Source organism: Stylophora pistillata, chromosome 7, assembly GCF_964205215.1.
Source record: "Stylophora pistillata chromosome 7, jaStyPist1.2, whole genome shotgun sequence".
Lineage (NCBI taxonomy): Eukaryota > Metazoa > Cnidaria > Anthozoa > Scleractinia > Pocilloporidae > Stylophora > Stylophora pistillata.
The window spans coordinates 13,804,668-13,818,613 of NC_142525.1; the positions used below are offsets into that span (position 1 = coordinate 13,804,668).

The window sequence follows — 13,946 nt, forward strand, 5'->3', positions numbered from 1 at the left end:
CTTCTTTCTCATACTCTATGTTTACGAACCTGTATCAAGCGGAAATCTCAATGATTTTTCACGCTTTAGGAAGCCATGGAGTGTTTGTATCAGAATCTATGGAAGTTATTATTAATTATTCCGTATCACTTTTAATTAAAACTACTTATTTGAGTCATGTATCTTGTCTTTATCCAATTAAACAAAAATGGTTTTTAAAACTTTCCAAGGAAAGTAGTACCTGGCCAATTATGGTGTGAATTTTTTCAGTCCAAGCCTAAGACATATAATGAAAGAAGTGTATCTTTCAGGATCATTGAAACTCCTGTTTGAATATCACTTTATTAAGCTTTATTAAACAACTCATTTTAGGTGCTGAGGAATGTAACTGTCCATGTAATGACGTCTTTCTAAAAGTTAGAATTAGAGTTCTTACCTTCATAATCCGTCTTTTTTCAATTTACATTTCCGGCTATGCAGGAAAGGTAAGAAACAATTCGCCATTTACACCAGAGGGTTTGGCTGTGACATTCATTATAAAACAAAAGAAAATTTTTACAATCTCCACTTCTTCAGTCTTTTTCATTTTTCTGTTTTTTTAGGGAAACAGATATTACAATTTGCCTCCAACCTTGATGCACCTGATATTGTAACAACTGAACCGACAAAATTCCTAAATCTTTGTATACTTTCTCAATTGTAGGACTTGAGAAGGCGCCTGCCCAAAGAGGCTGTTAAGAGCCACTGACCGTAAATATCGAGAATCCGCCGACAGTTGCAAAATTTCGTAATTCATTTTACTTTTTCTAAAGGACCCATTTAATGAACCTTTTTCGAAAATTTTATCAAAAAGTTCTATCGCGCTTTTTTTCCTCCGAAAAATCGAGAAGTTCGAAATACGCCTAAATGGACGGTTGTCCGTCCCATTAAAGCAATGAAAAATTATGCAACTTTGGCAACTTCGTATGCTACAACGCGAAGCAATTCCGCTTTTAAATTTTGTGTTAGCAGATGGTCATTTCATCTCTTATAAAATATTAATTTCTTGTTATGTTGTTACGTTTAAGTCTGGATCGTGACCCGTTGAAATAAAGTACTTGCCATCTATTTCGCGGAGTTAATATAAAGGTCAACTTAAATGGCCTATAAACAGGCCTGCCATGTATACTTGCAAATCATAATGTGCATCATCTAAAAGCTTCACCCTTTTATTTCAATTCCTCCAATTCTCTATCTTGGCCCGCAATAAGCGGCACATCCAGTCAAGAGTTTGGGCTATTTTGCCAAAATTACAATGCGAACCCCTAAAACAGCTGTCACGACCCATTTCAAGGCCTTTAGAAAGGTCTTGTTTGACATATTTACAATCTTCGATTGCCGGTTGTGCATGTCCTGATGGTGTAGTGGTCATCACACCCGACTAGTAATGGGGGAACGTGGGTTCAAATCCCGGTCAGGGAAAATTTTCTTTCAAACATTTATTCTTTTTGAGTATGATTATTTGGGGTGTACAGGGTCAGATTTTCCCTCATATACAGAATCTTTACAAATCCTATATATCTCCTATAAGCTTTATCCTTGTAGTTTAATTCCTCATGTATTTGGTAGATTCCTGGCCAAGCCGAAAGATTGGCCTTTACCTCCTGCGTAACAGCCGTTCAACGGATCGCATTACAATTTCAGCGTCATTTTTTAGCCCGAACTCTTTGAAAGCTGGACGCGCTGCCTTTTGGGCTCTTTAATCAAGGACCCCACTAGGAAAGGAATTTGTTGACAACTTTCGAAGTCCAATTTTTCACACCGCACTTATCCAAAAATTAAAAATTATCAAATTATTCACATTGACTTAATCAGCATTTATTAAGCATATCAGCGTGACAGAAACCCATTTCAGCAGAACGTTGCAAAGAGAGTCACGAGGTTATAACATAGTTAATAGAGGGTTCCCCTCTGTTAACTACGGTTATAACAAGCCGGGAACGACTTTTTCTCTCCATAGATGGATCGCAAAATAGAAAGATAAGGGTAACTGTCTCACACTGACTAGAACTGTCTGCAGTAGATGTAAAACGCAGTTATTATAGCTGTAGTTAGTAAATGTAAATATCAAAACAGCTTCCAGTATATATATATGAATAAAGTTAAGCGGCTAAGAGGCTACAATATCTGGCGAGTAATTCCGAAGAACCTCGCTCTGAACAACAAGTGATTACAGATTCTGATTTACATTCAATCCTTTTTGTTCTTTTAAAAGCAAGCACGTGACGTTGACTTGAAAAAATCCGAGCTCAACACCTAAGGCCAATGAAATATCATGAAGTGGGAGGGAATGATCCTTGTGTCTACTAAGCTTCACAGTTAGGTTTAACCTTTCTACTAAATCTGATGCACACAAAGATCGCATAAGGAAACACACGTAATCTTTAAATGATCACAGCTCTCCAGATCACGTTTCACCAAAAATATTACAGATCTATAATCTGGAGGTAAATGTCTTGAGAACAATGGGCATTCTACGCGATTTTCTCACTCGAGGTAACATGTACTTCACAGGCTCTGCGTAGCTGGTACAATGCCACGCAGTTTAAAAGTAATATAAACCGACTAACGTAGCTACAATCTAGCTGTAAACCTACTGAAATCTAAACTTTTCGCAACTTTCCTTAAAATTAACTACAACTCTTAGGCATAAATCCCATTGAACATCTTTTTTTATGATCATAATCCTTACTAAAAGGAACACGTTTAGAAACAGTAAATCACTTACCATTATCAAAAAACACCTCTACAGTAATTGAACGCAACAAATCGAGAAAAGCTCTCTGATATGTTCAATGTGAAGTGGAAACACCTCTAAAGACGTTCTAAAAACAGGAGCATACTCAGATTTTCATTAACATATGAATTGACTACAATCAGCTGTTGTTTAATTACTAGTTTTACTCATGCTTTTAGTTATATCTGCGCGCTTAAACACAGCATATACTTATTATTGATAATGGAAAAAAACCACCGATCCAATGATTCAAACCTAATTGTTACATAAACTGTAATTAGGGAATTACTAATGTTTCGATAAGTTGTAATAAAGGAAAATCACGCTTAATTCATCGAGGTAGCTTCATATTACGATTAATCAAGAGAAAACGAAAGAGAAATCGCCGTCACAAAGCGAAAAATGCCAAATGCAAATTTTTCAAAGGTAATATGCTCATATGCGGTAATTTATAAAGAAATTATACTCCAAAAATTCTCATTTAACAAAAAAAGTTCAACATATAATAATGCTACCTTTCACTAGAAATAGCACTGAAATCGTTAAAGATCATTTGAAAGAATAAACATCACAAAAAATAGCCTCAGGAGACAAATTCGCACGGAATCTCCCCACCCCTCTTGCCGGGGTGGGGAGATTCCGGGCTGCAGTATTTCATAAAATGTACTTGCTTGAAAATTTAAGTCCTCGCCCAGCAATTTATTTGAAAAATTGTGGGGAACCCAAACTAATGCGAATGTCAATGGCTTAGCCAGTAAGTAGCACCATTTCGTGACTTCTAGGAAAATATACTTTTACAAAGTAGCGGTTCCGCTAGAATATCTAATCTAATTTTTTATACACTAAACAGCCAATTAAGGGGCAACTGAAAGCTCGCTGATCACGTTAAACCACCTGTGCATACAAAACTGCTGAACAACATTCCACTCTTCCAAATCACGCAAAAGTGAGTTATCGTCAAGCTTAGAAAACCATGAATATCAGGAAAAATGTAAGTGTGCCGCCCTACGGAAATATTTATTGGATTATCAAGCTGAGAGCGACATCAAAGGTGTTCCCTGTTTTCTAAGTTTGAGGAATGATCACAGATACTACACAAGCTTCTAAAAAAGAATCTAAATTGTTTCCAGACAATTTTACACCATTGATCCTTTCTTTTAAGAAAAAGAAACGGTATCAAAAAGTTATTTTTCGTACGTTGCTACATGGAATATGCTTATGTTCACATATTGACGAAACTAGTTTTGTAAATCGCAAGGGCAAAATAAGTAAGTCGCAAAATTAGGATTTTCTTGAATAAGATAATGCCAACTATGACATCTGTAGCTCTTTAGAACATAGCTAGTAGAGCCGCGCAATCAAATTCAGTATACGTAAGCGTGCTCAAAGTCCCAATAGTGCACGCTGATAGCGTGAGCAAATCGCTTCGCCAGAAATTTTTTTTTTCGCACGAGCGGCCATTGTTAGCGCGGGGAAAATTAATATATTTCGCGACAATAATGGTACAAACAGAGACTCGTCCCACTAGTCCAAAAACGGAGACAATTTTTCGACCTTATCCCTTGGGCTAGAGGAGGGGGGCATTGGGGCCTCTGGGAAACCGCAAAACAAGAGAAAAAAACCTCCAAAACCGAAAAACCGACGAAAAAGGCAGAAAAACCGAAAACCGCCGGCAAACCTGACAAAACTTCTACATTTTCACCTGTACCGGGGTCAAAAAGGAAAAACCGAAAACCGCATCAGAGTTTTCGTGAAAACCGAAAACCGAATGCAAAAACACGTAAAATCCGTAAACCGCTCTGAACATCAAAACCGAAAAACCGAACCTTTTTTGGGCAAAAAACCAAAAAACCGATCCAAAAAACAGTCAAAACCGAAAATCCCAAAGCCCCCCTCCTAGAGTTCTTAAATGAGGCAGAATAAGAGAAAAACAACGGAAAAGGAGACTCGGCATCAGCGGCGCCGTCATGATTCGCTTCAATTGATATTGTTGTCCGTTTTTCGCGTCGGATTTGATGCACAGTTCCACCGGCTTTATTCTAAAACAATTGGTGCATGCTTTCAGCTGTGCACTATCGAGTTATGAAGCACGTGGGAAGTTTGGAGAGCACTCAAGAGGCTAGAGTTGCCCTCGGCTATTGCCTCGGGCAACTTTTACGCTTCTTTCGTGCTCTCAGAACTTCCCGCGTGCTCCATAACTCGATAGTGCACGCTAAAGCATGAACCAGGATTTGAATCCTCGCATATTTTTAGCAACAAATTTAGAACCAGGCACTATGTTTTTCCTTCTAGCAGAATATTTCAGCAGTTTTGATAGCATCTGAAGGAACATTGAATATCGTAAAGTTATTTTCACACCATAGAGCTACAAAATCCTTCACTGTTTACACGATTGCCTCACTAACATGATTACTGATGATCCATTCACACAGCTGCACACATCTTCTACGAGCTAACTTCTGCATAAACAGTATTACCACCACTAACGCGTGGCAGTGTTTCCCTTTGCGAATGGTAGTAAGTACCGTCAGGTCCACCAAGTCCAACAGAAAGAAGCTCACCGGGTTTAGGTGTCTGCCAGCGATACAAAGAAGAACAAGTTGTAGTTGAACGAACAAGACAATTTTAGACATTCTTCTGACAGCAGGTCATCAAAAATCATGAATAAATACATAAATTTGGAGCAAATCTTAACAAAAATGTGACCTTGCAAATGATGTAGATGGCAGTGAGCAACAGGCTCAGTAAGTGTCTAGGCTTGTTATCAAGTTTGACCATATTTAGCCACAAAAACAGTACCAAGGCTATGCTTTCCATTATAACACAGACAATAGCAAATGTTTGAATGCCTAAATCTCCTTATCATTCTATTCATTGCCAAATGGCATGGCGAAATTATTTTTCTAGTGCTTCCTTTTTCTTTAACAGAATAAGTGGAATTTATCGTTTGCAGTGGTTAGTGTGGTTTTTTTCCTTAGTTTGACTTAAGGCTTTCTGAATTGCTGGGTGACTGATTTCTTTTGTGACAATGCACCCGAACTGCTCGTTGCTTCACTACTGAAGGAAATAACAAGGTTGCTATCGTTACAGCTTGGTTGGAGACTGGATCACATCAGGAACGTCCATGAGTTTCGTTATGAGTAGTTAACCATCACAAGTACGGTGTTTGCGTAAATAATGAAGCACGAATTTTCTCAAAAAAGTTCCCGGGAATTTTGGGTACGAACGATTTTTCTTTAAAGTTTTGAGGCTCTCTAACATCCAACATGAAATTTGAGTTTAAAACGATAGCTGCCTCATAAATTTGCCGACATATCGCGCAAATTTCGTTTCGGACCAAAGTTCGTCGAAAAGCCAAGAATTTCGTTGACAGGCGTTTGCACCACTCCTTACTTCTCTTCTATGGAATATCGACTTTTGGCTTAAACTTTAGTTTCTTAAGGAGCGGAATGTAGTCACAAGAAGTTTTAAATCATGGTACAGAGAAAAGAGATAATGTAATTGATCTTTCGGTCATGAAAGAAAACTTTACTGAGATCTTGTTGCAATCAAAATGTAAGATCTGTTAACTAAAGCTTCTCCACTGCGAAACCTTACCTTCTTAGTTTGATTGACCACTCCAAATTGTGGGAGTGGCTTTCTTGGTTCACTTGCTTTTCTCTCTCTTCCTACCTCAGATCCCCTATTGATTGGATGCTTGATAGTTGGCATTAGGACCCGTAGGCTTGTAACTCACTATCCTTCAATAGTCAGGGTCTTTTGCTCTAAGATAAGAATTTTTAAAATGTTACAGTTAAATAAAAGAACCTTTTCATTTGCATTCATAATGAATTTAAAAACCCTCGTCTGAAAATATACCCACATGAACATGGTGAAGCAAACTAATAAAAACTGGAAAGCAGGGCAAAAAAATATGTGCTTAAACATTTCACAAGCCAGTGGAGGCAGAGTCATAAGCATTCCATTAATATATAATATATTATTCAAAGAAAATTAAAACAAGAGCCTAATTCGCAAACACGTAAAGAAAGGCCTGTCACCCTGGTAACAGAAAAAATATTCAGCAAGTATACAATACTTACATCTACAAGTCTCTGCCTTCTTCAGAATGGATTAGCATTAAAACAATAACCAATATATAAATTAGTACAAAATTATACTGTACAAGTTTTGCACAAGTTATTGCTTCTTTCAATAATCGTTTCTTTTTCTTTATCCAGTGGACATTCAAAAATGGGCTTTGATTAGATGATTCAAGAGTTTAATTGCCCCATTCATTTTGATTACATCTCTAACAATTAAAGATGTACAGTGAAAAATAAACCTGAAATTAAATCAGAGTGACACTACAGTGAACTTGTGGATATCTTATGCAAAGTTAGGATATTAGTGAATTCACAAGATTGACTCAGATTGGTTAAAATTCTCAATGGAGATAATAATGTACAATACTTACCATTTAAGCTCTGATTTTCCTTGCCAAAAAATTTACGGATAAATTGAAGGACTTCAACAACACAAATTGTTGTGCTGAAGCACCAGCAACACATGTTTCCAACCAAAACAACAGAAAGTAGCACCAAAACCACGATGAGGATAATCATCCACAACTTCAACCCTAAAAAAACACCAATGACCATTTGCAGGTTTCTAGAGAAGGAATTCTACCACACCTACTTTTTAATAATTATAACCCAATGAGAAATAAGATGAGAAATAAATAATAATAAAACAATAAATCCTTACTGTATGTAAAACATTAAAGATGGGAACTAACATAAATGTACACACTAAAAAGTGAATGGTTATTATCATGTGAACGTTACTTTTGCATGTGTGACCATTAGTATATTCAAGTTTATTGGAAAGCTATATAGCTAAGAAATCAAGAAACCTTGACTGAGCTACTCTGTTCTGTTGTAAGGTAGTTAGGAAGGCTAGTGCACAAAAGAAGTGAGTAGAAACACAAGACGTTACATAACACAAGTATGGTTTATCAAAATGATTGATAATTTCCAGGCTTAAACAAAGTCACTTACCTTGTGAATGTTTCACTGGATACACTGGCCTTATATTTTCAGTTTCTTCCTTTTCCCCTATTCAAAAATGGAGATGAATTAGTGGAGCTTAACTACAGGCCTGTGACTGTCCTTCCTAATTTAAATAATATAATTATTTAAAGGCTTTTGTTGTCCAACTTGAGTGATTTCTACAGCCTCATTCTTACAGATTTCACATCTGCAAATGGAAAATACCACAGCTGTGAGACGTCTTTATTAAGATGAATGAAGACTGGAAGTCAATGCACAACAAAGGAAAATTAGTGGCTGTTTTGTCTTTGGACTTATCAAAAGCGTTAGACATCATCCCTTCCCCTCTTCTTGTGGCCAAACTTAAGGTTACTTTCTACCTTCGGAGGCCGAAAAAATCGTTTGTTTTCTTTTTGGACTAGATTGAAGTTAGACATTTTAGCTAACGTTTACAAAAAAAAAATTAAACATCTCAAAAAGCATCCGACTTATTTAGAAAAACTTATTCTCAAATAAAAGTTAATAAATCAGGAAGTTGTCATAATCTCGTAAATGGGCAAACCCCCCAGGGTAATATTCGCAGCAATTTCATGCATTTGCATATTTTGTCTACATCGCGCACATGACAAAATTCACACGTGGAAGTTATCTGCTCGTGGAAAGGCTTTTCTCGTGGATAAAAAAACATAACTCAAAATTAGAGAGGAGTCCTTGGGTAAAGAAAAAGAAAACAACAGGCCCAAAGAAGAGAGAAATGGTAGCATTTTGTCAAAAAAAAAACCCAGTCCTTGCTGAAAGCGATGAAGGCTCTTGGATTGGCCAGGAGCCTTCGACAAGCTCGGCATCCGCTGAAGATTGGCAGCATTCAGTTATCCATGGGGCAAGCAGCTTAAAAATTAAAGTCAACACCACAGAAAGTTGTAAACAAGATTCTTTCGTCAGAATCTGACGAAACCGATGGAGAAAAAAAAAGAATGCGACAGATTTACCCTTTCTGCCACGGGTTTTTCCTTCGCCGACCTTGTCAATTACTAAACAATCAACAGAGGGAGATAAAAAAAAAAACGTGACTGCTACGTGATACTTTTCCCGAGAAAATCTTGATCCAGTGTCATTGACACCAAGAGGTCTCGTCTTCTCATTGGTTTGCGGTTTCAGGAGGCGAGAGAATCTCCTGGTGTGGCACTAGTTGTTTACAAACCTTTAGGAGCTAAAATCTCGCATTTGATTTTGAGAGAAATACATCCACTTTGAACGAATTTATAGGGTATGCAGATTTGATAGCAAACAAAAGTATGTCAGGAAATTTTGATATTTGAAATATTTTTTATGCAGTGTCCATCTACGCAACACGCTTCGCATATTTTTCGGTACTCTAACTTTAGATACGAATATCTAGACAACCAATCAGAATATCGGAAAAGCCTGACACACTTTTGTTGATTAATGCCTTGTGAATGAGACTGTGCAGCCATTTTTCTCGTGCCGCGGGATCCGATACCCGATAAATTCAATAGAAGGACCCTCGGTCGTTTCACGCTGTACCGGCTCCTGACACTTCCTTAATGAAAAAACTGCCTAAATCATATTTTTATGGTAAACTGCATTTATTAAGCTTTGTTTTGATGTATAGTTTGCTAGGGTTTCTTCAAACCAGCGCGCGTACAACTTTTTTCCCGAAGGACACCCACGAAGGTAGGAAGTAACCTTAAAGCTTATGGATTCAGTGGGAAAGTTGCACATTATTGAGAGATTATTTGAATGACAGATTGCAAAGAGTCGAGATCAGGGATGCTTACTCTACCTAGAAATGAGCCAGGAAGGAGTGCCACAGGGAAGTGTACTGGGACCTATATTATCTATTATTTTCATAAATGATCAGTAATTATTAGCTATGACTCTACGAATGTTAATTATATAACTTCTGTTTTGAGTCAAGTGTTTAAAAGGACAATGAAATGAAAAACATTCCTAGGTGTTCAGGGATGCGAAAGAGTTCATTAAGTCAATTAAGATCCAAGCTAAGAAACTTGCTTAACATAAGACAGTTAAATAACAAGAATCTTAAGCAGAGAAAAGAGGTGTGATTTCATTGATGTAATTTCTATTTATGTGCTTTAGAATTATGGTTGTCATCGCAGTTATCATGTGTGATTTAATTCAGTCCTGAAATAGTACTTTCTCAAAAGCTTTCTTTTTGTGGCAGATTTACCTAAATACGCCTGTACTGTACAAACTATATCTTCATTGTTGAATTGTATCAAACTTTCATACTTACAAATAACATTCACATAAACTGTTTGGCTCTGTGGTTCAGCAAAACCATTATCTGCTGTACAGATAAATGTTCCTGAATCGTTCCTGTTCATGTTTGTCACATCCAGCAACTTCCCTTCTTGTACCACACCACTGTTTCTTTGATTGGTCCACGTGATGTTTGGTTCTGGTCTACCTGATGCTTCCCAGGTTAACCGTAAATTGCCACCTTCAAGAACTGTTGGGTCACCTCTTATCCCAGTGACTTTCGTTTGGACTAAGAGCAATCAAACATTCACAAATAAACTTCAAGGATAATTAAATTCCAATTGCACACATAAAAGTCATGTGTGGAAGTGATAACCCTTTTAAGATGATTTTTAAATATTCTTTGCAATAAGCCTTGTACATGCAAATTAAATTCACACTTCATGATTGTGTAAATAATACAAAAACCCTCTGGGGATTACAATCCATTGAGTGCTTCACTATGCCTTGGCAGACCTTTATTTAAAGGCCACTAAAAGTTTTTCTGAATTCTTTCCTCAGCTTAAACTAAGTGTTATTAATAATAGATTTAGCCAAGCCTAAAAGCAGAGCTTGCATTTTTTCCCACATTTTTCAAGGGCACAACACCTTGCGCCGGCCAGAACTCAAACCCAGGTCGTCTGGCACGCAGAAGAAAATTTAGTGGTGAACAATAAAGACAATAGAGTGTTTATGTCTTGAAACTATCAGTTTGATAGTTGCCGCTTGGAAATTCGATCTTCTTGAAACAAGCATATTTGCCCGAGAAGCTTCACTTCTTTGGTCACTAATTAAACACTATTGTTTTTAAATTAGTGACCAAAACAGAACTTCTCCTTACAATATCAAGCAGACAAGTGATGAGAATAAGGGATAATAATCAACCAGGGGATTATTTGTTAATCCAATTCAAAATTCTCCAAAGTAACATTACAATAATTATATGGCAGCCAGCAAGGAGACTTACTAATACGATCATGGGAGTGAAAGGGATCATGGGAGTGAAAGGGTTAATTTTAGTTTCAGTTTTAGTTTTAATGACTTTACTGGGTGTGACTAGACCCGGAAGGGTTAGTGCGAACGGAACACATGGTCCATGCCAGGCACCATCCCTAGAGCCAGTAACAAGCTTTCCAAAAATAATTCAGAACCCTGTTGCTTTCTAAGAAGTTCACTTGATATCTTCCTGATAAACTCCAAATACACTTACATCTACAATCACAGATGCAAGCTTTCCAGCATCTAGTAATCAACACCTCTTTGGATTGAATCTACCTTGAACCTTAAAAATGAATTTATTGATTTCTCTTTAGTTTGACTAAAAGTTTTTTTTGCAGTGTTACCCATGTGAGGTAACTACCAAATCAAATCACTCTTAAATTAAGCAAAATGTAGTACTAAGAGACAGCACCATGTTATCCTCTCATGCAGCATTTTGTTTCTTTCTTATCTCAGTTTTGAGCCTTTTGTTTCATGTAATTTGGGTGTTTGATTCACGTGGGACCTCAAATGGCATAAGACAAACAAGTAATTACTTTGAACTTAAAAGTACATGTACCATAAAAAAAATCCTTGTCTCACATTTAATAGTATTTGGTTGATTACTTTGAAACATCATCAATCAAACAAACAAAGAAATATGTTAAAAGGGTTGTCAGCTAAAATTAAAATTTCCAGGTACTAACTACATTTAAACAAGACCCAGAGTGCATATAATTAGATAACAGTACAGTGCTAAGGACTAAGCCTCTCTTATAGTCAGCAACATGTTCAAGCTTACCTATAACTTGCAACTCAATTTCTCGTTTCCAACCATTGCTGTCGGGATCAATCAATTCCAGGCAAAATTTCCCCTCTTCTTTATCATCAGCCATAGTGACATTAAAAATATCAAGGGAAACACTTTCTGGCATGAACCTTCCTCTAAAGCATTCCTTCAATTGTGGACTGACATCAGCAGGGAAAATCCCAGCTTTGTTAAATCTCACAACAGTAAGCTCTATATTGAACGTCAGACCATAGTTCCATTTCAGTGTAGCAGGTTCTCCTTCATTAACCTGTACGATGCCAGGTGGGAGAACTTCAGATGAGTTAGAAGTAGTCTTTCCTGGAGCAGGTTCATACCATGTTACACTTTCACCACCTGAAGGAGAGTTAGACTGCTGTTACAATACAATAATTCAATGACATGATTTTGATTTTATTAAAACAAGAACAGCTTTATTGAGATCTTGGATAAATAAATATACCTGTTTATTCTTTGCAAGTTCCTTGAATTTAGACATTTCTGCCATAAATTTCAGAGTAGAAACCAAAGGAATTCGATGAGTGAAAGTTGCATTAAATCCCTAGGTGTTTAGCCAGAAAAAGTATCTCGTCTTACTTCAGAACAAAGAATAAAGACATTTTTACTCACACAATTGCAGAAAACAAACAAGCAGACTCTCACAACCTCAAAACATATGCTTGAATTCACTCACAATTTGATTTAACCCAATATAATTGTACACCAGATACACACAATAAAACTGCTTTAGCTGGTGTTCTGAAGAAGTTTGCGCTAGCACTATCACAGTGTTTTCGGTATCCTCTGAGGATAGCCAGAATGGGAGATGACAAAACTATACTCTTTGAACACATTGTTACTCGAACATAATATTTACCAGGCCATCGAATCGTCAAATTATCGCTAGGCCCTGCTTGAAGTCCGAAAGTTCGGTTTTCACTTTACGTCCATAATTCGCATCGCCTTAGAGAATCGTAGTGTCGTTGACTGGAGAGCTTATTCTGTCACCTTTAAGACCTGGATATCCATTCTTTTCCAAGCACAGTATTCTATAGCATTGTTACTTTACATTCTGAATTCCACAAGGTCTAACTCGATCGCAAATGAACGAAAAATCCGACCTGAAAATTTTGAGGGTCGGCCGCGTGGACGCCATATTATCAAATTTGATCATTCAGTGAGGACGCATAGAATAATGCCCCTCTAGTACCTCCTAAAGTCGACAAAATATATGCGCAAACGACGGATTCTGATTGGCTTATTGATCTCCAAACTATAGAGAAAGTCTGCGGACGAAACTTTACTTAGTAGGGGAGGTAGAGGGGAAGGCGTTCTCACGCGAGGCGATCGCGAGGTTCGGGCGTTTATTTAATTCGAGGACTGTATCGAACTGTGACAATCATACAGCTGGCAAGATCAAAATACATTAACACGTGAACAACTAAACGATTTACCATATTCATAATGTATTTTATTTGACCAATACATGACTTTTAGGGGTACTCCATTTAGGTATTCCATAGGGTACTCCACGGAGTAGGGCTCCGCGTTTTGTCACCTCCTTTACTTAGTTGTCCATTACACCCAACAGACGCTTCATAACAAGGCTAATATTCCCATTTCTTTTGCGCGGAATAATTAAACGGCAAGTCTTTATCTTTGTCACTATCTAATAAAATATATTGCGATACAACTTCATATAAAATAGTGTAACTTTGACATAAAGACTTGAAATTGGACGATTTAAGACGAAAAGACTCAGTGAGACGAAAAGACTCTTGGACGAAAAGACCGGATACCCTTGAAACTACTGCGAGAATTAAAACTGGATTACAACTCTCTGACGTCTACAATAAATTATTTCGGTCATTACCTGTGCATACGGGTACAAAGATAACGCATAGCAAGAAACACTTCATATTTGAAACAGCCGGCGCCCAAGCTCACGTCGCGAGGAAATGCGAACGACGGACTCCTTTCTTGTCGTTATTTAACTGAACACGAAAGATCACGTTCGCGCCGAAATTTTGATCATGTTGTAATGACATCTCACACATACGCACACGTTAGTCAGCCCTGTCCGGGCGACCCT

At 37.4% G+C, this 13,946-nt stretch overlaps 1 protein-coding gene across 3 annotated transcripts; it reads right to left on the minus strand.

Moving 5' to 3' along the window:
• Positions 1 to 280: 280 nt before the first annotated feature.
• Positions 281 to 13,036, minus strand: LOC111338950 (protein CEPU-1). 3 transcript variants are annotated; one of them, XM_088727941.1, is made up of 8 exons: positions 12,732 to 13,036; positions 11,849 to 12,211; positions 10,064 to 10,318; positions 7,795 to 7,851; positions 7,212 to 7,373; positions 6,838 to 6,856; positions 6,353 to 6,519; positions 281 to 5,329 (listed from the first exon to the last, which is right to left on the minus strand). In XM_088727941.1, the coding sequence occupies exons 2-6, from the start codon at positions 11,979 to 11,981 to the stop codon at positions 6,840 to 6,842; spliced, it is 624 nt and encodes a 207-aa protein (XP_088584067.1). In that variant the 5' UTR covers positions 11,982 to 12,211; positions 12,732 to 13,036; the 3' UTR covers positions 281 to 5,329; positions 6,353 to 6,519; positions 6,838 to 6,839. The 3 variants fall into 3 exon arrangements, with proteins under 3 accessions (XP_088584067.1, XP_088584066.1, XP_088584065.1); XM_088727940.1 differs by lacking the exon at positions 6,838 to 6,856; XM_088727939.1 differs by having other exon boundaries at positions 6,838 to 7,373.
• Positions 13,037 to 13,946: the final 910 nt, after the last annotated feature.